The sequence below is a fragment of the Monodon monoceros genome, unplaced genomic scaffold (assembly GCF_005190385.1).
Source record: "Monodon monoceros isolate NGI ecotype Baffin Bay Population unplaced genomic scaffold, NGI_Narwhal_1 Super_Scaffold_21, whole genome shotgun sequence".
Classification (NCBI taxonomy): Eukaryota; Metazoa; Chordata; class Mammalia; order Artiodactyla; family Monodontidae; genus Monodon; species Monodon monoceros.
This window is the reverse complement of record NW_021703778.1, coordinates 76,402,627-76,428,509: the sequence shown is the minus strand read 5'-3', so window position 1 is coordinate 76,428,509 and position 25,883 is coordinate 76,402,627. Positions and strand designations below refer to the sequence as shown.

General features: G+C 42.1%; 1 protein-coding gene across 2 annotated transcripts in view; it reads left to right on the top strand.

The window, feature by feature from the left end:
- The window catches only part of EDC3 (enhancer of mRNA decapping 3), a 49,931-nt gene that overhangs the window by 16,127 nt on the left and 7,921 nt on the right, over positions 1-25,883 (top strand). For both annotated transcript variants that reach the window (XM_029236860.1, XM_029236861.1), the window contains exons 2-4: positions 288-498; positions 3,449-3,765; positions 12,953-13,288. In XM_029236860.1, coding sequence (XP_029092693.1) covers positions 335-498; positions 3,449-3,765; positions 12,953-13,288 — 817 coding nt within the window. In that variant the 5' untranslated portion in view covers positions 288-334. The remainder of the gene's footprint in view (positions 1-287; positions 499-3,448; positions 3,766-12,952; positions 13,289-25,883) is intronic.

Below are 25,883 nucleotides of genomic sequence, written 5' to 3'. Positions count from 1 at the left end.
ATATATATATATATATATATAAAATGTTATAAACAGGTGATCGTTTTTGTGATTTGATGTGCAGGTAAATATCCAGTGCATGTGGTTTAAAGCAGTTGTAAGATCTATGTATATAATGGTATTGCTTATTCATTAGTATGCTTACTCCTACTAAAAAAAAAAGCTTTATTTTTTATGCTTTATTACCTCAATTAAGGATATGATAGAATATATATTATTAAGAACACCTGATACAGACCTGGTATAATGTTTGGTGAATTTTATTAAAGATTTATCTTTTTCTCAAGGTACACTGCATTGTTCCTTCTCTCCACGGTGGTCTCACATCTGAAACATGGCTGCGGATTGGCTGGGCAGTATTGTGTCCATCAACTGTGGAGATAGCTTGGGTGTCTATCAGGGAAGAGTATCAGCAGTGGATCAGGTCAGCCAGACCATTTCTCTCACCCGGCCTTTCCACAATGGAGTGAAGTGCCTTGTGCCAGAAGTCACTTTCAGGTGAGTATCCTGATTCTTCCAAATCCAGTCTGGTGATCTGTGGAGCTTGACCTAGGTCTTATTGCCAGTATTCTCTTGCATAGGGCTACTTTTGAGTAGAGTCTTATCAGGGGTGAGATTTTGCAGTCTTAGATCTTATAGTTCTACTGTTTCAGCAGAGACTTTGTGTCATAATTAGCTTTCAGCTAATGATTCAGGGTTTGTGAAACATTTTTCTTATCTCTGTCAAACATGCAATATTATATTTAAATGTGTCAAATTCAGAATAATATTTCTGTTTTCTGGTTTCAGATTTCCTTTCTCAGTTTTGTATTATTTGTGCTTTCTTACATCTAAGGTCTTTATTGATCCCCCCACCCCACCATGTAACTATCTCTCTTTGTAGATTTATATTACGATTTATCTCCAGAGGCACACTGTAGCCAGTAGCTGAAGTTCTTAGCTACAGGAATGTATTTTTCTTAGTGTTTGCTAACAGATCTGAACCTTAGATGTCTCCACATCCCTCTTTTCACAAGTTTGACAGAAACCTCCCTTTCTTATGTTTTTTGTGTTTTTTTTTTAAAAAGAGACTGTCTGGCAAGAGCTTCCTTGACTTCCTAAACAGCACCCACATGTAACCTTTTCTGTAGGTGTATCCATTCTTATTGCTTATCTCCTCTGAAGTCTTCATGGAAGAAATATCCTTTGTGTTCAGGGCTAACCTTATCGCACGTATGCTTTATGTGCTATCCTTTTCTATCTCCTTTGAGGCCCTACTCCTTTTCTTTTGTGTCCTCACTTGCAACCTTTATACTGTCACTTTTCTCTTTGCTTTCTAACATTCCCAGGCCTCCCCCATAGTAAAAACACTCCCCCCTGCCCCCCCTACACACACACCTTGCATTTGCCACTAGGTATTGCCCTGTCATTTCCCTTCTCTTTGTACTCATAATTCTTTTCAGAGCAAAATACAGTTGACCCTTGAAAAATGAGGAGATTAGGGCGCCAGCTGCCTGCGCCATCGACAGTCTGGGTATAACTTTACATTTGACCCTCAGTATCCATGGTTCTGTCTCTGCAGATTCAACCAACCATGGATCATGTGGTACTATAGAATGTGTTTAGTGGGAAAAAAAATCCATGTATAAGTGGACCTGCACAGTTCAAACTGTTGTTCAAGGGTCAACTGTAGTCTGCTTTCATTCCCTTTGTGGCCTAGTCCCTCTAGGCCCTCCCTACTCCACCACTGTCTTTTTTCCAACTTTACCATCTTGCTGAAGTAGCTTTTGCCAAGTGCCAAATTCAGTGGAGTGTCTCAATTCTAATCTTATTCAAATGTGCCCTAACTGTTGGAATGGCCTCTTCTTTTAGTTTCTTTGTCACCCTTTGGGTTTTCTTGCCATGTATTCCTCCATTCCTTTATACACCTTCCCCCCCCCCCACCCCCAGATTCCTTTTCTTCTCAGTTTTTAAGATGGGGTTAGTCAAAGTTCTATCTTTGGTTCTTTTCTGAGTCTGTATTCTCTTTAGACAGTCTCATGGGTATCTTCTTACACATTAGTGAGATCCCAAATCTTTAATTTAGACCCATTATGTGAGTTCCATACACTTTAATTTAATTGTCTACTGGTCATTTCCAGGTGGATATCCCACAGAATATCCTAAATTTAAGATTTTCAAAGCTGAGCTCATTATGTTATCTGCAGATTTCTTCCTCCCAAGGTGTACCCTTAATTAGTGACTAACGACACCTTTCACCCAAGTTAGAAGCTTAGGAGTCATAATAAATTCTTTCTCTTGATCCTCATGTTCAGTTAGTTACCAAATTCTGTGGATTCCAAATGTTATTTGGTTCTGTCCTCCCCTCTCTCTTTGCACTGTCACTTGCCCTGTTCATCCCCTCTTATTTCTTGCCTCATCTCCTAACTGGTGACCCTGCGTCTAGTTTCTCCACCTTCCTTACAGCCACCAGGAAAATCCAGTGTGATTATGATCTGATCCCTAATTTCCTCCACAGCCTTAGCTCCTAATGGCCCTCCATAGGCATTCTACTCTTTAGTAACACTGTGACATTTGCAGGTCCTCAAATGGCCCACATTTTCTCAATCTCTGAGCCTTGGCCTAAGATGCCCCTCTCCCTACCATACTCTGCTTGGCCAACTCTTATTTTCCTTCCCCCACCAGACTTAGCTTAAGTGCTTCAACCATCTCTGCCAGACTCGCATGTATTTTGCTTTGGGGAGCTCTAGTCCCCTGTACATACCTCTGTCATAGTATTTAACACTTTTGATTACCTACTTGAATTTTCTGCTGACCAGACTGTGAGTTCCTTGTGGGCATGTAATGCTTTTCATAGCTATATATACCGCACTCCTAGTACAGGGCTTACCATATAGTAAGTACTCTGTGTATACCTATTGGATGAGCAGGTGAGTGAATGAATGAAAAAAAACTATTAAGCAGTCTAGAAATCTAAGATGTTAATGATAGTTTTGTGGTTAACAATAGGTCTCTATATTTTTTACTGAAGCATAGTTGATTTACAATGTTGTGCTAATTTCTGCTGTACAGCAGAGTGACTCGGTTATACATATGTATACATTCTTTTTTATATTATTCTCCATTATGGTCTATCCCAGGACACTGAATATAGTTCCCTGTGCTTTACAGTAGGACCTTGTCCATAAATTCTAATAGTTTGTATCTCCTAACCCCAAACTCCCACTCCATCCCTCCCCCTCCCCAACTCCCCCTTAACAATAGGTCTCTTTAAAGGCCAGTGCTGTGTCAGTTGAATGTCAGTGGCTGAGCCTTGTCTTTAAGTGCTCTACTACCTTTTCTAGGTTTTGCCTCTGATGACTCATTGAAATGCAGCCCTGCAAAGGTGTAGCTGGTTGCTGTTGATCCCAGTTTCATCTCTGTTATCACTATTATAGTTTTGAGACTTGGACTCTTTTGTATATTTCAGGGCAGGTGACATAACGGAATTAAAAATTCTGGAGATACCAGGTCCTGGAGAAAACCAACATTTTGGAGACCTTCATCAGACAGAATTAGGCCCCTCTGGTGTTGGGTGCCAAGTAGGTATCAATCAGAATGGCACGGGCAAGTTGGTCAAGAAGCCAGCCTCTTCCAGCAGTGCCCCTCAGAACATCCCTAAGAGGACAGATGTGAAGAGCCAAGATGTTGCAGTCTCTCCCCAGCAGCAGTGCTCAAAGAGCTATGTGGACAGGCACATGGAATCCTTGAGTCAGTCCAAAAGTTTCCGTCGTCGGCACAACTCTTGTAAGTTGGATCAAGTTAATGTTTCTTCTTAACCTGATATTTCCTGTCCACTTATCCATTTCTGTTCTTTAAATAAGTCATTTATTACCCTAATAAAAAAAGGATGCTGGCAGAGCTTCGCAAAAATATAGCATGTTTCTTTTCTTCTGGATCTAGTTCCTCAAGATATTAAAGGGAAAGGAAATGAGCTGTTAGAGACTCACACCAGCTCCCTGCCCTCTCCCACCACTTCCCTTCCTTCTAAAAAAGTCAGTGATCTGCCTAGAGTTCACATAGACAAAAGTGATGTTGTTTTTAATCTGGTGACTGGTGGTAGTAGTGAAGTCTGGGTTGAACCTGCACTAAAGCTGTTCTGGGGATTCTTGAATAACTTCTCTTTTTGTGATTTGACTCCCATCCTCAGAGGAGAGGAAGGGATGGGCCTAGGCATCTCTGTGATCTTACAGTTTCTGACAGATTGACAGTTTTAAATTTGCTGTGTTCACTGTCCCGGCCGGCACACCAAGGAGGGCATACACTGGTGTGTGTTAATGCCCAGTTTTGTTTGGTACTGACAAATTGTTGAATGTCATTTGCTCATTATAGAACTGTAGTTAATTCACAAGAATCAGGTATGCTCTTTAACATATTGAATATTTACTAGAATAATGTTATAATAGTGAATTATAGAAGATTCACTAGAATCTGTGTGGCCCTTCAGAAGCCAACATTTTTAAGTTTTGAAAATGCCTGATTCTGTGACTAAACTATTGGAATTTTGAGGAAAAAAAAGGTATTTCAAGGCACTTTTCCTTCAGTGCTTCTTAAATAACTATCTGAATTGACAATGATTGAAGATCTGAGACTGAAATTGAGTTGTTAGTTCTTCTGTATCCTTTGAAAAACTGTAGAATTATTGGATACAAAATGACTTTTTCCATTTAGACTTCAGCCTTCTGTACTTTGCTTTATTTTCTCTTTAAGAAAAAAAAAAAAAAACTTTTTTCTAAATAAATAGAAAAGGGGCTTCCCTGGTGGCGCAGTGGTTGAGAGTCCGCCTGCCGATGCAGGGGACGTGGGTTTGTGTCCCGGTCCGGGAGGATCCCACATGCCGCGGAGCGGCTGGGCCCGTGAGCCATGGCTGCTGAGCCTGCGCGTCCGGAGCCTGTGCTCTGCAACGGGAGAGGCCACAGCAGTGAGAGGCCCGTGTACTGCAAAAAAAAAAAAAAAAATAGAAAGGTAGAACCAATGTACTGAGCTTCGAAGTTGATGTACCTGCCCTTTAAAAAAAAAAAAACAAACATTTTTTCTTTACCAAAAAATTGACTCTTTGTTAAGTTCGAATGTTCAAGCAGTTTATAATCTCTCATGTACTTGTAGACAATCTTCATTAGCAATTTGTAAATTACATTTTTCACACATATTTTCCCCTTTATTAATATCTTAACATTACTATGATACATTTGTTACATTTAATGAACCAGTGTTGATACATTAACCAAAGTCTATATTTTATTCAGATTGCCATAGTTTTTACCTCATGTCCTTGTTACAGGCTCTCATCCAGCATACCACATTACATTTAGTAGTCATGTCTTCTCTTGGCTCTGATGGTTTCTCAGACTTTCATTGTTTTTGATAACCTAGACAGTTTTGATGAGCACTGGTCAGCTGTTTTGTAGAATATTCCTCAATTGGTATTTGATGTTTTTCTCATGATTAGACTGGGGTTGTATGCTTTTGGGAGGAAGACCACAGAGAGAAAGTGTCATTTTCATCACGTCATATCAAGAGTACGTACTGCCACCATGGTTTATGACTTTTGATGTTGACCTTGATTGCCTGGCTAAGGTAGTGTGTGTCAGAGTTCTCCTCTGAAGTCAGTATGTACAGCCCACACCTAAGGAGTGGAGACTTATACAGAGTATCTACATAAGTTACTTGGAATTCTTCTGCACCAGAGATTTGTCTCTTCTCTCTCATTTGTTTTTATCATTTATTTTTATCAGTATGGACTTATAAGTATTTATTTTATACTTTGGCTTATAATTCAATACCACTTTATTTTGGTACTCAGATTGTTTCAGCTTTGGACGCTGAGAGCTCTTCCAGTTGGCTACTGTGTACCTTTGACATGCTCCCATCATTGTGGGTGGGGTTTTTTTTTCCCCCAGTACTTCCTTACTTCCTGGCACTACAAGGTGCTCCAGGTTTATCTTTTATATTTCCTGCCCCAGCCCTAGAATCAGCCATGTCTCCAAGGAGCCCTGCTTCCTTTTACTGGAGAATGGTATTACAAACCACAGTCTAGCCACTAGACGTGCTCATTGCTACTGGGTGTCGCCCTTCAGCTGACAGAGCAGGAAAATATATATGTGTATACTCAACCAGTGTATGTACACATATCTGTAGATACTTCTTTATGTAACCGTCACTACTATAATATTAAGCTAAATATAAGTTCATACTGATGTGTGCAAGGCTAATCCATTACCACATGGATCATTCTAGCCTCCTCCTTATCTGTAACCTCTCCCTCCTACTGTGAGAAACCCATACCATCTGCCATCCATTGACTTAAATTATTCAATTCCAATATACAGTATCAGAATTACTAACCCTAATCCATACTCCCACCCCCTTCATTGACTTGTTTCATGTATTTGTAACAGATTGTTTCCTTACAGTCAGCATTTCATCCTTGGACCCTCCAACCTCCTCAGTGATTTTTTAAAAAATTTGCATGCATTAAGGCTCACTCTTTGTGCTCTAAAGTTCTGTGGGTTTTAACAAGTACATAGTATCTTGTATCTCTCATTACAGTACTCTGCAGAATCCCCTGTGTTTCGCCTATTCAGTCCTTCCCCTTTTCCCTCAGGGACCGCCTGCCGCCCCCCTCCCCCAGCAACTACTGATCTTTTTACCCTCCACCTCTGTAGTTTTGCCTTTTCCAGAATATCACATAATTAAAATCACATAGTATGTAGCCTTTTCAGACTAGCTTCTTTCACTTGATATGTATTTAAGATTCATCCATGTCTTTTTGTGGCTTGGTAGCCCATTTCCTTTTATTGCTGAATAATATTCCATTGTATGGATATATCAGGACATCTTGGTGGCTTCCAGCTTTTGGTGATTATGGATAAAGCTGCTGTAAATATTTGTGTGCAGGTTTTATGTGGACATAAGTTTTTAGGTGAGTTGGGTAAATACCTAGGGGGTGTGATTGCTGGGTGTTATGGTGAGACTGTCAGTTATTTGATCTTTAACAAGTCTGATATAGTAAAAAGTGGGGTCACTCTCAAAAGTATACTCTGGTTGGGCTTCCCTGGTGGTGCAGTGGTTAAGAATCCACCTGCCAATGCAGGGGACACGGGTTCAAGCCCTGATCCGGGAAGATCCCACATACTGTGGAGCAACTAAGCCCATGCGCCACAACTACTGAAGCCCGTGTGCCTAGAGCCCGTGCTCCACAACAAGAGAAGCCACTGCAATGAGAAGCCCATGCGCCGTAACAAAGAGTAGCCCCCGCTCACCGCAACTAGAGAAAGCCCGCGCGCAGCAACGAAGACCCAACGCAGCCAAAAAAATAAAATTAAACTAAAAAGTTTTTTTAAAAAATTAAAAAAAAAAGTGTACTCTGGTTGATGCTTCTTCTGCTTTCGCTGTTTGATCCATTCCCCTTTCCTATATCATTAAGTGCATGTAAATAAGGTCATGGGCAGTAAACTGTTAGACTCTGTTTTCGAGAATTTCTTTTGAATCCAGATTTGTGTGGAAGATGTCTGTGGCCTGGGAATTGGATGATGTGATGTGGCTCAGAATTGGTTTGTGATAGAAAACAGAGTTACATTTATTATCTGATTCGTGAACCCTGTAAGATAAGTAGAAAGGTCTGCCGGAGATTGACTGACTTAGCATTTATGTAGCATTTTAAGGATTCCAAGGAGGTAGATTGGTTTCTTCCCACCACAGTTGTAATGCAGATTATTAATGTTTGTTTCATGGATGAGTGAGAAATGGAGATTAAGTCTTTTTCTTATTAGAGATCTGTAAATCAAATTTTCTCTGGTATATGTACATTGATGTTGAGACTAGTAGATTGATAAAGCTATAGGAATATAATCTCTCGTTGATTCTGGCTTTTAATTGTTCTTTCAAAGTTAGTAATAAGTTGTTGACGGATTTGTTGGTTCTAGTTACCTAATCCAACACTGATGAGAGCTTTAGCACAAGCAGATTTTAATCTCTTCTTTTAGATTGTAAAAGAAGTGGGGGTGGGAGGGTGGTTATAAAGAGTAGTTCCTGTGACTTTGGTCGTTGAACTGACCACTTAGAATATTTGTCAAGTGGATGAATGGAGCATCAGTCCCAGGGAGCAGAGGGAAACCTCCTGAGGCCTGTTATATGGTCTTTTTAGTGTAACAGTGATCCCACCATCTGAGGCCTTAAAGTTATGTTTTGCTAAGTTTTCATGATCCTTCTGCGGTTCTAATGTGACTTCTTAACCTCCTTGGATGTGCTTCATTTATCCACCAGACTTGAAAACCCTGGTGCTGCTGCTGGAGCCCAAGAAGTTGACTGATTACCAGGGCCTGGAATTTGGGAGTTGAAAAGAAGGTACCAGATACTCTCAGGAACCTGCTCACAAAGCCCATTGAGTCCGACACTAAAACATTTGTAATTTGACCTTCATGTGCCTTTTAGCGTGCTGTAAGTGCAGGACAAAGTTCCCCTTTACAATATGTGTGTGACAAAAACCAATAAATAAGTGGCACTGAGTGTTACACAACAATGGGCTTGTTATAAGTTGTCCTGGCCAAAGGGCCTCTGTGCCAAAGGCTGGCAGCAAAATGGCACAGGAAGGCAGCCAGCCTCTAGTCTTAACACACACTTGGCCCTTGTAATTGAAAGGTAAAGAAATCTGGGAAGCATTGTTTATCTTTTCCAGAGGAAGTGCTTTTCTCTCCTAGTGGCCAAAGGCCAGTTTAATACAGAGCCAGGCCCTTTGGGCTGAATAAGCCAAGTATTGAGACAGCTTATTCACCCAGGACTTCCCAATATTTGTTTTAAAGTATGAGGAAAGGGAAGAATAAGAGACAACTGAGAATTTTAGCCTGCCTTTCATTTACTTTATATTCTCTTACCTTTTTCTTGCTGACCTATGGTGTCAGTATTTCCTCTTGGAAATTTTTTTCACTGTCTGCTTTCCTGACAGTATTTGGAACATAGCTGATCCTTAGTGTATCTTTGTCAAATGAATGAATGGAAGATCTTTAGTCAGAGGGAGCATGAGAAAATACTTGATACTTTCTAAAGTCAGAACTGTGGGTTTGTAAGTTATGTTTGTAGAGTCTGTGGCCAAGCCAAAAATGATTTCCCGTTTTGCTTCTTTTACTGTCTTCTCTACCATTGATAAACTGCTTGTCTTCATCTGTCATTTTGATAGGTCCAGGATAGTTCATTGTCAGTTCATAATGGACATGACTGAACTGCTTTCCTGTGAAGCCCTTGCCTCATACTCCCTCTTGTATCATTGTTGACTTCATCTTCCTGTCCTTTTCAGTCACGCAACACACTTGGCATAGTTTTTGATGATTCCCTTTCTTTCTCACAGTCTCAAGTTGTCTTTTTTTTTTATAACCTCTTCAGAGGCTTTTGTTGTTTGGGGGTTTTTTGTTTTGTTTTGTTTTTTGGTATGGCTGTTTTGATTTCATAATTCAGCAGAGATTCTTGTTTACTTACGGTGGACCAGGCATAGTATTGGCTGACAGGTCTGAATGACAAGTGACACACTTAACACCTTGAATAGAACAGAGATTCAAAGAATTCTGGTTACATTCAGTTAATTAAAAGAAATTTTTTTTTATTTTAATGGCAGTTATAGTTGGAGAGAATACCTGTGAGAGGCATGATGTAGAGCAGACTGAGCAAACTTTTTCTGTAAAGGATCAGATATTAAATAGTTTAGGCCTTGCAGGCCATAAGGTCTCTGTTTCAAACATTTAACTTTGTAGCACATAAGGAGCCTTAGACAATATGTAAACAAATGAATGTAACTGTGTTCCCGTAAAACTTTATTTACAGAAGCAGGCAGTGTTTGGGCTGGATTTGGCTCCAGGGCTATGATGTAGAGTATACACTTAGGGAGAAGTTAATCAGTGGTAGTCCATATGGATTCATGTTTGGAATAACCTTGATTACTTTTTAATTTGGGAGGCTGTCTTCTTAGATCTGATTAGATTACATTTTTAAAACAGTCTGGTTAAAGAAGCCTATAAGAGAAATAGAGGAAGTGTTATGTCTGCCATTCTCTTGTTCACTTATAATTGCATTATTAGTATTATCTTTAATACATAGCTGCTTTTTTTTTTTTTTTTTTTTGGTTTCACTGCACAGCATGTGGGATCTTAGTTTTCCAACCAGGGATTGAACCCGCACCCCCTGCATTAGAAGCATGGAGTCTTAACCACTGGACCGCCAGGAAGTCCCAATACATAGCTTTTTTATAGGAATCCTTTAAAGCCGCTTACTCACTTTTGTATGCTTTAGTAGTTAAAAATGTATATAGTTGCTCAATGTGAATGTACTTAATGTCATCGAACGGTACACTTAAAAATGGTTTTAAATGGTAAATTGTGTGTTATGTATATTTTACCACAATTTAAAAATTCTGATGTAAATCCACTTGCATGGACACACTTCTTGTTATGGAACATCATTCATTCCTCAGATAGTTCAAATACTGGCAGTGATTGGGTGGCATGAAACCTCATAAGGGTGCCAATTTCCATCTGTACATTAAGTTCATAAGGCTTAATTTCTTCCTGTTTTTAGTTAAAAGAAAGTAAATAAAATATTCAGTATCTTCTCCCTGCATCCCAGTGGATCATCCTTTGCACTCCTGGGTATGCACACAACCACTGGAGAGAGACCCCTGGGCCAGAGACCTATTTCCTAATAATCTTGATTTAATATTTTTTATTTTTTTAAATAAATTTATTTATTTGGCTGCGTTGGGTCTTCATTGCTGTGCGTTGGCTTTCTCTAGTTGGGGCAAGCGGGGGCTACCCTTCATTGCGATACACAGGCTTCTCATTGCGGTGGCTTCTCTTGTTGTGGAGCATGGGCTCTAGGTGCATGGGCTTCATTAGTTGTGGCATATGGGCTCTAGAGCGCAGGCTCAGTAGTTGTGGCGTACGGGCTTAGTTGCTTCGCGGTATGTGGGATCTTCCCAGACCAGGGCTTGAACCCGTGTCCCCTGCTTTGGCAGGTGGATTCTTAACCACTGCGCCACCAGGGATGTCCCTATTGATTTAATATTGAGGCAGTACATTGATAATCTTGCAAACTGGACTTTTTTCTCTAGTTCTTCCCTCGCCTACATACATCGCTAATGGTGTTATCCTGACCTTGTATTTTCATTCTTGCTCTCGCATTCCTAATCCAGCTCTGTTTCTCATGCATATTTCTGTAGCACTTTATATAAACTTCTATTATAATTCTCATTATATTGTATTTTAGTTATTTGCTTATATATCTCTCCTCCTTCCTTTTTGGGTAGCATGTCTTGGTTATGTACTATATTCCTGGTACCTGGCTATGGCACACAGCATGCTCTCACTAAATGTTTTTATCAGATTATCGGAACTAGAACTTAACCCAGACTTTGACAAGCTTCTCAGTGGTTCGTAATCTCAGCTGTTTATGGTGACTCAGCCAACTCTTCCTCCCCTTCATAATTTTGGTCAGCCTTAGGTTTTTTTCAGAGGCCTAAATCTCATCCTAACTGCCAGTATAGCCCTTTTCCATACCAGTATTTGGCATTAGGAAGACTTAGACATGAGTTATATTTTGCACAGTATACATCTTTCAGAATAATTGTTGTAATTGATCTTGCTGATGTTGATTGATAACATTAAAGAAATATTTATTGACTGACTGCTATGTACTAGAAACCCTGCTGGGGGTACCACAGTGATCGTTTTACATACAAGGAAATTGAGAAGTTGGGTGATAGGTATAAGATTATACAGCATGCAAATAGATCCTAGGTCTCGTGACTCATGGTCCATTGGAGAGAAGGGAGTTGCTGTGAGTAAAGTTAGAGCAGTATAGTTGGGATGATATGTGTGAGGGGGTTTGCTCATGATCATTCTAACCTCTTCTTGAGTATTTTCAATAATTGAGGAGCTTGTTCTCACAAAAGGAAGTACATTATGTTTATCCAGACTATGTTGGCAGTTCCATTTACCATACCAGTTACCTGGTCCATCCTTTCAGGATGATCAGATGGGGATCAAACTATTAACTCAGTTCAGGATTCTCTGGGAAGGGATGGTTTGGAGAATTCTGTGGGGTCTTCTGCCTTGGCTGCTAGAGGAGTAGTTGACTGATATGTGGTGGCCAAATAGAGTTTCAGAGACAGAGAGTGACTGACTGCTGTGGTGTTAATATGCATCTTGGTGTGCCCTCTACAGGATCAGGTCAATATGGTCCTTGTCATCATTTGATGGTTCAGAAATTGCTTACCCAAAAGTGGTAAAATTTTGAGAAAAGAGATCACATTAACCAAAAGATCTAAAAACAGGCCTATAAATCAAAATATATCAACTTATAGTGGTAGATGTATATCTGGCTCAAGGTCTGGAATCTGTCTAAACCCAGGGATTCCCTCCTACTGGGGTCTAGCCTAAGACTGAGTTAAAAAATCAGAAGATTGCTTGCTTGGTAAGCATGGAATTCAGAGCCACTTGAGTAAGATCTTCCTATGAGCTTCAGGTTATGAGGACTTGGCCTTCTTTTACTCTGGGGGTATTTCTCTCTTAATTAACTGCTGGACATTCAGAATCAAACCACCCAGACCTGTGGGAGGAGACTGCTATATTCTTGCCCTTCCACTTTTTTGATATATTCAGTTGTCAGAAAAGCCTCGGTCATTACCAATTCCCTTATGAAGAGCAGAGCTTAAGACTTCCAGGAGTACTGCTTATTTCATATTCACTGTTAGTTGGGTAATATACGAAATCTATTATTCCATGAGATTTGTGGTAATTTTTTCTACTTAATGGGTTTAGGAATAGCTTTGCCTTATACCATTTTCACATTGATTCCTGTACCACTGTCCACAAAGGACTAATGTATTTTCCACTTATACTGAGCACTTTCTGTGGGCACACTGACTTTAGTCCCTGTTTTTTTTCTCCAGGGTCGTCTAGTAGCAGGCACCCAAATCAGGCAACTCCAAAGAAAAGTGGCTTAAAGAACGGCCAGATGAAGAATAAAGATGACGAGTGCTTTGGGGATGATATTGAGGAGATCCCAGATACAGATTTTGATTTTGAAGGGAACCTGGCCCTTTTTGACAAAGCAGCTGTGTTTGAGGAGATTGATACTTATGAGAGGAGAAGTGGTACCCGTTCCCGGGGCATCCCAAGTGAGAGGCCTACTCGGTACCGCCATGATGAGAACATCCTGGAGTCAGAGCCCATCGTCTATCGTCGGATCACAGTGCCCCACAACATGGGCAAGGAGTTCTGCACAGGTAAGTTAACCCCACGTCCCACTGGCTGCTCTTCCTTTTTTTTTTTTTTTTTTAATACTTGAAACAGAATGACCCAGATTCTGAGTCGGAGTCTTGTAGTAGGAATTAACTCAAGGGGCATGGTGGTTGGCCCATTATATTGTCTTTTAGAGACTGTGGCCATCCTACCTACCACTAGGTTAGGGTGGGGGCTGATTTCTCTACATGTCCATTTATATCCTATACCTGGCAGGATCTGGTCTGCTGTTAAGTATGTTATGGTTAACAACTAAAGGCATAGAGGCTGACTATCTAGATTGACATAGTCAGCTCTATTTTCACTTTGGCTTCACTGTTACTGCCTGTAGATTTTACCAGAAGTTCAACTCTGTTTCACTGGTTGTTTGCTGGGGTAAGAAATAGAGCTGAGTAGTTGAAACCATTGGCTAAAATTAGGGTTTCAATAAATTACATTTGTTTACTACACTGTCCTCATCTCCTGCTAGCCCTGGTCATTGAGGGTTGGCTAGTCATAATGCTTATGTGACAGTGTAGTGCCTTGGTAATTAGGTAGGTCACTGTGTATGGTAGCCTAATCTGTTAACTCAGTGATTTTTAATTTTGTGGTTTTGTTTTTTCTTTTAGCATTTGGATCTTTTCTTCAAACATGGCATTTGAGGCAGCTGTGGTCTACCTCATCCTTGTCTCTGTCCCTTCCCCCCAAACTTATTATTAACTGGGCTTCTTAGATTACAGATTGAAACTGTTGTTGATAAATGATCTTAGGAGCTAAAGGAGGAATCGATCATTTTAATAAGTATAATAATCATTTGGAGTCTTGACTATAGGGAATATAAACCTTGAATGCTAGTAGCAGTTACAGGGAGATTTATGGAGACAGCTTAGTTACATATGGGGGAAAGTCAGAGATATGGCATGGCATTTTTGTAAACATCAGTAGGGCTCTGTTGTATTTGGTTTTACTGAGTGTAAAAGCTTCCGTGTGAAAAGAAATAAACAGCTTGTCAGGTTAAGAAAGACTACTGATTTCTGTCTTTCACTATCAGACTCGGCAGGCACGCCTCTTTACTAAGGTAGTTTCCTTAAGTGACACTGACAGTGTGAGTTGCTGAACTCCTTTGATTTTTATCACCTATGTTAAGGCAAACAACCTAGCTCAGAATCAGGCTTAATTTAAATTGCCAGGTTTTAAGCTTTTCAAAGGCAGCTATCGTCCATCAGGTCTGGTCGTATACTCAGATCCTGCTGTCCATCCACTTTTTTTTTTTTTTTTAACATCTTTATTGGAGTATAATTGCTTTACAGTGGTGTGTTAGTTTAACAAAGTGAATCAGCTATACATACACCGTCCATCCACTTTTGACTGTTCTCCTTTTTACTGCCCTCAGTGGCAAAATAAGCTGCCTTTACAGGTCACTCTCTGGAAGCTGAGGTGGTTGGGTCGTGCCGTATGTGATTTCCCTGAAATTCCTGAGCTTGGGGAGATTATAGCCTGCCTTGGAGTGAAGTGGCTAACAGGGAGAGAATAGCGCTAAGAATCAGGAAAGAGTCTCAGATCTAAAAGAGCCTAAGAAAACATTTGCCAAAGTAGACAACAGGAGAGGTGGGAATTTTTTCTTCCTACATACTCTGTCTCCCCAGCTTAATGTTCGCATTTTGTTTAATGACAGAAGTGAAAGTTCCCTCCTCTCATATTTTTCCAGAATTGCCATTAACAGACATACTACAAACCACATGTGCTAGGCACTGGCCAAGAACTCGGGTATGGCGGCTTGTGGTGTGTAGCAACCAGTAGCATTTCACTGAAGCATGACAGTGAGGGTACAAGAGGCCCTATAGCCTCATGCCATCTGGTCTTTCTCTTTGTTCTCAGCAGTGATAAGGAGTGGAAATGAAGTCCTTTTGCCAAGCAGGATCTATGCTGGAAATAGAGCAAGCAAGCAGTTATCTTGCTGAGCAGCTTCTACAGGTGATTTTGTCTCTGCTCCAGCTCCAAGGCACAAGTCTCAAAGCAGGTTTTTACTCAGTGTTATTCACGTAGTGCCTGGCTGGGGACACTTTTCCAGTTGGATTTACTATCCAAACGTTAGTATCAGAATGAGGCAAGCTATCTGGAATATGTGGGGAAACAAGCTAGGACAAAAAAAAAATGTTAGTGTTAGGTTACTTGATCACCTAGTATAATTTTCTCATTTAACAGATTGAGGACATTGAGGTCCAGAGAGGTAAAGTCTCTATAAACCTTATCTATCACATTTCCTTTCCTTTTCTGAATACAGATATGTTAAAGAGAAAGAAGGATATAAGAAGAGAAGGGCAGTTTAATGGCAATTAGACTACATAGTGTTTTCTCTTTAGTATTCCCTCAGGAATAGACCAACTTAGATCTGCAGTTGTAGAGAGTGGTTTGGCTGGCTCCCCAATCTAGCCTTGTGACATTCATGTCCTAGAACCCCAAATACTTATTTTCTGCTAATTCCCAGAGTATCAAAAGAACAACATGTTTACTACCCACTTGGTAATGGCTTGGGTTTCAGGATTCTGGCAGCTTGCTGCTGGTATCCTACACATTGACTGCATGCTGAGTGGTGTCAACAGTTTCTAAGCTGTTACTCTCTAATTGCTCATATTCCTCTTGGCAATACTCTTTGCCAACTGTGTGCATGGAGTGGGGGCAGTGTTATAAAAGGTCTATTGATTGGGAAAACACATTCAGGAAGCAGCTAAATTTAGCTCTTTGTTTAACCCAAATCTTTTCTCTCTGGAAGGCCCCTTTGGATCCTTTAACAGTGCTACTATCCCAACAGATGGTCAGACATTCCTCCAGCTTGGACCTATGCTGCTAAATAATTGTATCCTGTGGTTGCATACATGTTGGTTAAGTTTGCCTATAAAATGCTAGACGCATGTGAGCACTCTGTTCAGAGGTGAGAGGTCCCCAAAGAACACCGGTTAGGAGAGTGGTAAGGCTTCAGAGAAGAATCTTTGCTCAACATACATAATATTCTAAAAGTAATTTTTAAGACGGTGTGGGCCAGTCGGAACACTGTGCTTACTACATGTAAGTCACTCTAAGACAGTCCTTGCATCCAAGTAATTAAGATGTACTAGGAAATGGAAAGATACCATATATGCCTGGAGTCCAGTGAGAGTGTGGACATTAAATGCATTGGGTGTTGAGGGGCATGAGAGGTCCTGAAGCCTGGGCTGATCAGGGAAGGCTTCACAAAGGGAGCAGGACAGAAGCCTTGAAGCATGGGCAGGATTTCACCAGAGAGGAAGAGGAAGATACTTACGGGTAGGCTGGGCAGGTGCTGTGTAGTGTGATAAAGGGCTGTGTGGGAGATTGGCTAGTGGCTGGTTTGGCCAGGGCAGAGGTTTTTGTGTGGGGGAATAGCAGGAATCAAAAATAGCTTTAGACCAGAGCACAGAGAGCCTGTGTACTAATGCTGTCCCTTGTTTTATGGCCATCAGGAGCAACTGAAGGATTCTGAAAAAGACATGATCCAAAATCTCCTTTAGGAAGATTTGTTAGTCTTTAGGAATACTGGTCTTATGATAGAATTCAGGGTAGAATTTGAGGAGAGAGACCAGAGCAGGAAGATAAGTTAGACTGGTGACATAACTAATATGCCAGGGGTTTGGACCTCTGAATGGAAAGGAAGACAGAGATGTGAGAGAAGTGACAAAAGGGAATTTGATAGGATTTGATGATTGAAGACAGGTTGAAGAGGGTTGAGTGAACAACAGAATCCAAAGGCATTGAATCTGTGGGGTGTGAAGAATGGCAGCGAGTCCAGTTGTAGTTAGATTGCATGAGGTTTTAATGGGCCAAGTTTTTGTGATTTTCTTCTTGCATTGCTTTGTGGCTGAGCCCAGAGAAAGCAATTAGTAGAGGTGCCACACTGAGGGACTTACTAACTATTCAGTATTAAAGGCTTCAATGAGGAGGCTTCTGTAGGGTCAGAGAATTGAGTTATGTAGCCACATGGGGACTACTGAGCCTGTTTCCTTGTCTGTAAAGTGGGATAATATTTGGCAATTAAATGAGATCATGTGGAAAGCAGCTAGTGCAATGCCTGACTTATAATTATTATTCAGTCAGTATTTGACTTTAATGTGAAGTGCAAAGGCTGTCTCAGTAAAGTTAGTTCAAAGCAGCAACATTTATAAAATTTTTACTGTGTGCCAGGCACCGTTCTAGATGCTCTGGGTAAGTCATTGTCCATCACCTCGGGGGCCTTACATAGGGTAACCAGACAAATAATGGAAGTGTGTACAAGATTTAGAGGTGGCAGAAAAGGAAGGGTAAGTGCCTGGTTCAGGAGAAACAACATTATGATCACCGTCATAATAGTGCATGTTCATTGGGTATTTACTATGTCCTGGGCACCATTCTAAGCACTTCACATGCTTATCACAGTTAATTTTCATGGCATCTCTATTAGGTTGCATTGTTATCCCCTTTTTGTTATTATCCTCATTTCGTTGGAGTTAAGTGTTCCATTAAATCTTTCACCAGGAATGACTTTAAAGTGTCTAGAATTCTTCATTCCCTGGGTTCTAATAAATTCTTCTCAGGTTCATTTATTCAAGACCCCTTCATTTTAGGTAGAATTCTGATTTAATTTCTGCCATTTGTTTTCCACTGTGTAGCCTTCTTTTGTCTTCAAGTATATAGAAGCTGGATGGGAGGCAACAGGGTGCTATTGGTACAGGCACTGAATCTCCACAGTTGTCCCATCGGCTTTGCCTGAAGGATGTTCCTCAGCCTCCACCCTATGTGTCTGCTGAAGTTTGGGGAGTAGCAAGTGTATGAAGATGACCTGAAGTAGAGTTACTGCTTACTTTCTTGCAAAAGGATCAAGTCAGAGTTTGAGTGAGGCACTCTGGTTTGCGCTCCCTTAGTTCAGCACCACTTACCATACTCATTTTTCTCAGTAAAAGCAGTTCTAGGTCTATTCTGAAGGGGAGTAGCCGGTGAAGCCACAGTTGGTTTGTTTCTGCTGCTTCTGGCTTGCCTCTTTATTCTTCTCTTTGAGCTTCAGTAGCGATGTATCTTGCTCTCAGGACAAGCTCTGCTTTCACCATTCCAGGCTGTCAGTTGTTTTCCACAACTGGCATTCCGTTTCTGCCTCTGAGCCCTGTCTGCCTTCCTCTACTTCTTGTCCCCAGAGTCCCTCAAGATGTGTCCTAATGCTTTCAAGATGAGCAGTGTTTTTTACCTCCTGAAGAACAGGTAATCAGGAAATCTGTTTTGGGTTTGTTTATGTGTTCAAAAGGAATTCAGAAAGAAAGAAATCTTTGAGCTTAGAAGTGGCCATTGAAGAATTTTACCCTGAGGATAGTGAAGACTGCCTTCAGTGGCTATTGTGCTCACGAGGAGGATCCTTCTCACGCGGAGACTCGAGTGTCTGCTGCAGTGGAACTGGTCATGATCTCATTGCTTTTTCAAACCATTGACCCAACCCACATGGGTTCTTCCTTGATCTCCCTTCAACCCTCATTCCCCTTCCTGTGTTTACAGATTAGACCATGTGCTACAGGGATGCCATTCCCAGGGAGGCACCTCTTTTACATTTCTTATCCTAAGAGAGCCACGGGGGAGACATGAGGAGGTAAATTCTAGAAGGTGTTCTGGAACCAGAAAACCTACATTAACAATACCTGTGCTCCTGCACCAAGTGCCGCCACAGCTTTTCATTGAGCAGAGCCGATGAGCCTGGTTTCTGAAATTGTGTCTCTGCAGGCAGACCTCCTTGACAGTGACTTGGTTGATTTTTGGGAACCTCAGGTTCTAGCAGATCCTCCAGTGCCAGGAGTGGAGGGAGTAGTAAGTTCTTTTAATGTGGAATCCTTCAGAGTTTCTGGGCTTGGGTAATCACGTGGACACTTGTCATCAGCCTGAAGGGCTTGGTTGTAGTCCTTGGCACTCATGAGGTTTTAGAGCAGTACTGTTGAGACAGGTGTCTTGGCTTAGACTCTTCCCCCAGTAATGAACACTTGTGCTTCCTACAGTCCTACTGGAAAAGGTCTCATGGCAACTTGCTGCCAGAGGTTTTTAATTTAAGAATTTAAACTCAAACTAAGGGCTGGGGGATCTGGAGCCAGCACATTATGGCCTGACACCTGAGTTTTGATGAAGGTACCAATTGGTCATTTTAGAACCTTGAGTTGGTCTCTGCAAATGTGACTTTTTTGCTATTATGTGCCCTTTGCCATTTCACAGCCACAGGCGTCTGGCCAGAGCAAGGAAGGGGTTTGATTTCAATGTATCTGTCATCCTCCTTAAATTCAACATATCAAAGCTAAGTCAGTCATTCACCCCCTCCCATATCTTTGACTCCTTAGCATTCCCATTTCTTTCAGTGGAATCACCATTTTTAAAGTGTCCAGCATGAAACTTTGTGGCCATCTTTGCCTCTTACTTCTCATAAAAATTCATGACTAGAGGGCTTCCCTGGTGGCTCAGTGGTTAAGAATCCGCCTGCCAATGTGGGGGACACGGGTTTGAGCTCTGGTCCGGGAAGATCCCACATGCTGCGGAGCAACTAAGCCCGTGCGCCACAACTACTGAGCCTGTGCTCTAGAGCCCGCGAGCCACAACTACTGAGCCCATGTGCCACAACTACTGAAGCCCGCATACCTAGAGCCCGTGCTCCACAACAAGAGAAGCCACTGCAATGAGAAGCCTGCACACCGCAACAAAGAGTAGACCCCGCTTGCCACAACTAGAGAAAGTCCACGTGTAGCAATGGAGACCCAACGCAGCCAAAAAAAAAAAAAAAAAATCATGACTAGAAAGAACCCTGGAGGCCATTTTTTTTCTAATTTAATAACACAGTGATTCCTTCTGACAAGGAGTTTTCCTTTATCCTCAGTATTCATTCTGACTCTGGATTCTCTTCTTCCTCAGTGGTCCTTGAAATTGTCATGACCTTTTACTTTTTTTTTTTTAATTAATTAATTAATTTTATTTTTGGCTGCGTTGGGTCTTTGTTGCTGCGTGCAGTCTCCCTCTAGCTGAGGCGAGCGGGGGCCACTCCTCGTTGCGGTGCACGGGCCTCCCACCGCAGTGGCCTCCCCTGTTGCAGAGCACAGGCTCTAGGCACACAGGCTTCAGTAGTTGTGGCTTGTGGGCTCTAGAGCGCAGGCTCAGTAGTTGTGGCGCACGGGCTTAGTTGCTCCGCGGCACACGGGATCCTTCCGGACCAGGATTCAAACCCATGTCCCCTGCTTTGGCAGGAGGATTCTTAACCACTGCACCACCAGGGAAGCCCGACCTTTTACTTTTTTATGCTACACCACAGGTTCCCTTTGTCCCTTGAAATCAATTCTACATGGCCTTCTGCCCTCATTTTCTAGCCCTGTCAACTTCATCCTGTATAAAACAACTTGGCTTTTAATGCCTTCTGAAGTCTGGCCCTGCCCACTACTCTAAACTATCCTTCACGTCAGTCTCTGGGCTCCAAGCAGGGTAGTTTTCATCTGCTCATGTCACACCCTTCCAGCCTCTGTAACTTTGTTCGTGGTTCCTCCGCCACCTCAAGTGTGCTCCCTTTTCTGTCATTGTGGCTGTAATTCTGTCTGTCTTGCGAGGCATGGTTCAGATTGAGGATTTGACACTACCTGCAGCTCCTGGTTTGAAACTCCTATTTTACACTTGTGCTCAGGATAACACAGTTTTTTTCTCTGATATTTGCACATATATATTTTTTGTTTCCAGCTAGGTTGTAAGACTGGGAATGTGGTTTGTTTTCATATTCTTTTTATTTATTCTGTTTCCTGCCATTCCCCCCCCCCACCACTGGCTTGATGTATTATTACTCAGCAAACATTTGTTGATCACATTTGGAGGCACTTTACTCTTTTTTCTCTCCAACTTTTTATATTGAAAAAAAAAATTCAAACTTTCAGAAAAGGTGCTAGAATAGTATAATGAACAACCATATGTCCTTCATTTAGATTCACCAGTTAACATTTTGCCACATTTACTTTATATAAATGCACACACACACACCCCTGAACAATTTGAGATTTAGTTGCACTCATTACATTTCACCCCTAAATACTTCCATATGTATGCAGTAGGATGTTGCTCTCTACAGGCACACTGCAAGATTGCTCTCAGGAAATTTAAAATTAATACAAAAGTATTATTTAATTCCATATGCAGAGCTTTCCAGTTGTCCCAATCATGTCCTTTATAGTTGTTGTTGTTTTTTTTTTAACTCATTTATTTTTTGGCTGCGTTGGGTCTTCACTGCTGTGCGCAGGCTTTCTCTAGTTGCAGTGAGCGGGGGCTACTCTTTGTTGCGGTGTGCAGGCTTCTCATTGCAGTGGCTTCTTTTGTTGCAGAGCACGGGCTCTAGGTGCACGGGCTTCAGTAGTTGTGGCTCGCGGGCTCTGGAGCGCAGGCTCGGTAGTTGTGGCACACGGGCTTAGCTGCTCTGCAGCATGTGGGATCTTCCCGGACCAGGGCTCGAACCCATGTCCCCTGCATTGGCAAGTGGATTCTTAACCACTGCGCCACTAGGGAAGTCCCTATAGTTGTATTTTTAATCAGCCATTGCATATTACATATAGTTGTCAGATCTCTTTCATTTCCTTTAACCAGGACAGTTCCCACAACTTGTGGTGTCTTTTTTGATATTGACATTTGTCAAGAGTCTAGGCCAGTTGATTTGCAGAATAACCATTGGTTTTGATTTATTGATTGTTTCCTTTTGATGTGATTCGCATTAAACCTTTTTTCCAGGATTTTGGTGGGACTCTGTCTCTCTTGGAGCATTACATCATACAGTACACAGCGTCACTTTGTCCCATCACTGAGGCTAGTTTGATCACTTGGTAAGGTGTTGTCCAACAGATTTCTTCCTTGTAAAGATACTTTTCCCCTTTGTAATTAGTGAGTAATCTTGTCAGGAAGTCCTTTACCTCTTGAGTCCAAAGCTTGTTCCAGTAGAGCTTTAACCTGAGGGAATGAGGTCCAGTGTGGATAGGAGGTTGTTCTAGTTGTTAATGGGGGAAGGAAGAAGTGGGGAAAGAGTCAGAAACATCTTACCCACACTTGCCTTTGGTTACAGCTGGACTCTTACCCAGCTGCAGAGAGGAATGCCCTGAGGCTGTTATACAGGTTTCCTTCACATTCATTCTTTAATTCAACACATATTTATGTAGCCCCTCCACTAGGCATTGTGCGCTGAAGGCACAGTGGAGAGGAAGGAGATACAGCAGTGAACAAGACAGACACAGTTACTGCCCTCAGGGAGCTTACAGTTTAGCAAAGTAGATAGTCCAAAAGGAAAAAAGAGTTATTTACAAATTGTATTAAGTACAGTGAAGCAGGTAAGCAGCATGCTGAGACTGAGGGATATTTAAACTGAGACCTGAAGAATGAGGAACCTGCCATGTGTGGTGTCAGGGAGCATTGGAAGAGAGAAGAGAGTGCCGGAAGAGGGAAAGCATGTGAGGGGACGTGCTTCCTGAGGCTGGGAGGAACCTGGAGTACTGAGGAACCAGAAGGCAGCCCCGATGCCCAGAGCGTGGTGCAGGTTGAGGCCCAAGGTAAAGGGGCTTAAGTACACAGGGGCCAGATCACGGGATGCCTTGTGGACCCCAGTAAAGAGTACTAGGGGTATTTAGGTTTCTCGTAATAAATTCTTCTTTCAAAGGTACTCTTGACACCAAATTGCATTTTGTGGCAACCTTAATATAAATCTACAGGGGCTGTCTGTACATTGGGTCTAAAGGTAAGAGTTTACCAGTTGTTTTATACTCCAAAAAAGAACTCGTCTGATATCGCCACCCAGTTGTGTGACCACCACAGAATGGAATCAGAATTCATAGTCCTGGAGAAATCCCCATGCCCAGTAATGGGCTGTGCTCCTCATTGATAAGACATAGGATACACACAGCCTTTCCAACTAAAAGTCCATGCCAGTGTGAGGATTGAGTTTGGATTTGAGATGACACTTTGTTGTGGGAGCCTTGTTACACAACAGAAAGGCTGGGAGGTATGAAGGACAGGGAGGGAATGTACATGCAGAGGCTGCAGGGGAAGGCTTAGACATGGTGCTAGAAGGTGTCTTGAGGGTGGGGAAGTGCGATGGAGGGTGTGAGGACATGCATATGTGTCCGTAAGGGAGGGAAAGGCCCCAAATAGTATGTACTGTAAGGAGCAGTGCAGAAGTGACAAAGACATGAAGAAGGGGCAGCACACGAGGCTCCGTGGCCCTGCTTTAAGCTGTGGAATGAGCTGTGCGGGGAGGAGGCATCTTCTCTCTTGGCCTGTACTGGGTGTGCTTAAGCCGTTTTCCTTGATATCCTAAGATTAATCAGATCCTAAGAAGTGCTCTGCTTGTCACGAACTGGCTATAATTATATCTCTCTCTTGTTTCACTGACAGCTCTAAAGTACATATTAATATTAAGAGAAGCCCTACCAACTAATGTTACTGCCTTGGTTCCCAAACAATAAAGATCCACCTTCCAACCGAAACATAATTGGGCTTGGCCCATGTTCAGGCTTTGGTGATGTTATTGTTTGCAGTTTACACGCTATGTTCTTGGTTCCCTTCCTTTGGAGTTTATTTTATTCCCTCTGCCTGTTTCTGATAAGCCAGTCTGACTGGTTGGACTCTGTGTGTAAATGTTGAAAAGGAACATTTTGTGGTGCTAGCATGTTCCTTTCAGAGATACAGAGTAGAATACAGTGAAGTCCTAGACCCTGCGACCGGCAGACTACGCAGAAAGGATTCCTGGCCATACCTTTCCCTAGGCTACCAAACATGCCAGTTCATCAACAGGACCCCTTCCGTGCAGCACAAATCAGTGAGATGTAATAGACACACAGTTTCCAGCTGCAGCATTCAGCCAGCCAGAGTGGAGTAAACTCTCCGCCTGTGCCATGAGCTTTGTACCCCTAAGACTGAGGAGAAAGGTAGCAGAAAACACTCAGCCTGCCCCCAGAGAGCCCTCAGAACCGGAGGGGGGTGCCTATACGCACAGCACAAGACCTAGTCCCAGAAAGAAAGTTTGATTAGTGGGGTGGCAGGCCCAAGACTCACTGCGCTGACCTGTTTCAAATTCACCAGGAAGGGAGTACGTAGGTGAAGAAATGCACGGACTTGAGGGAAAGCTCTCCCTTGCGTGACTCTGCAGGTGAAGAGGGTGTTTGAAGTAGGCAGGTGCATGACTTGTCTGACAGGTTTAGGGTTGTTAGTGGCTTAGGACTCCTGAGAATTCATTCAGCTTTTTCACACTGCTATCAGTGGTTCCTAATTAGTTCTGATAACATGTGCATGTCTGGAGCAGGCCATAAGAAATGGCTCTTTTAATCAGTGGTTGACTTGCAAGGTCAGGGTCAGGCTACAGCCTCCAGCATCAGCATCCGGGATATCAGTGACTGACATTTCACAAAGGGGGAGGGGAGAGGCAAAGCTCACTGTTCGTTGTCTGCCCCGGGCAGGAGTAGGACTCATACAGGTGGAAGGGGTCAGTTAACCGACAGGATAGTGTGAGTTTTGACATGGAGATGGTTTTTATTTTATTATTACATTAAGTTATTATTATTTTGCCTTCCCTTGAAAGAATACAGACGTGGGTGCTTTAAGTTCAGTCTTTATGCTTGGATTTCTGTTGTTAAAATGTATAGCCACAGCCTAATTCTGTGTGGTTTTAAGAATCCATGTAGGAAGGATTGGATATCTGTTAGAAAGAACCTCAAGAAATTTCTCCCGAAAGGATCAGTGAGGAAGAAAAGTTTTTCTGTACAGGGCTCTGGAACCAACAGGATGATGGCGCACTTTCTGAAAACTTCTGCCTTAGAGTTAAGTAAGCCACGCTAGAAATAGCAGTAGGTTTGCATCATTTATACGTTTGAGTACCTGATGAGAACTTGCCTCTATTGGTAAATAACCACAGCTGGGACAGTATAACTGAGGTGGGGGCTGAGGAGGTAAGAGGCTTATTTCCCTACTTTGAGGAGTTTACAGTCCAGTACAGATGAGGACACAGGATCTGAAAAGGCATGTGATCCAGCCAGACAAAACTAATTACACGCAATCCCACGATGACTTGCTGATTGGAATCTGTGTTTCTTGGTCTGCCAGTGAGGCCACATGGGGCTGTTTGGCAGAGGGTTTGCTCCCTTGGGGCCAGCCCAGTGACTTTAGCCTTTGTAAGATGGCATTAGTTGTCAAGGCAAAAGATCACAATTTTTGACTTTGCTGTTTCTTTCCTGTCCTGGTTTTCTGGGCCCTGAAACGGCACCTTGCTACTGATACGTATAATACTATGGACTCCTTCAAGTGTACCCAGCTACTGCAGACTTTGACCTTGTAAAACCAGGCATCAGTACTTTCCATGGTGTGCGCTCAATGACTGTGATTCTCCCTAACCTTTATAGAGTTCTGTTTGTTTATGGTGAGTAAAAGATTCTTCTGAGTAGCTTAAAGCAAGCCATAGGTTACCTTCCGTGTACTCTTTCCCTGTGGTAAGAGTATTGGGGAGGAAATGACAAAATTATTTAAGAAAGCAAGTTCCTAGTTGAATTTCTTCAGCCAAAAGGAAGGGCTAAGTAGAGGACAGTAGGA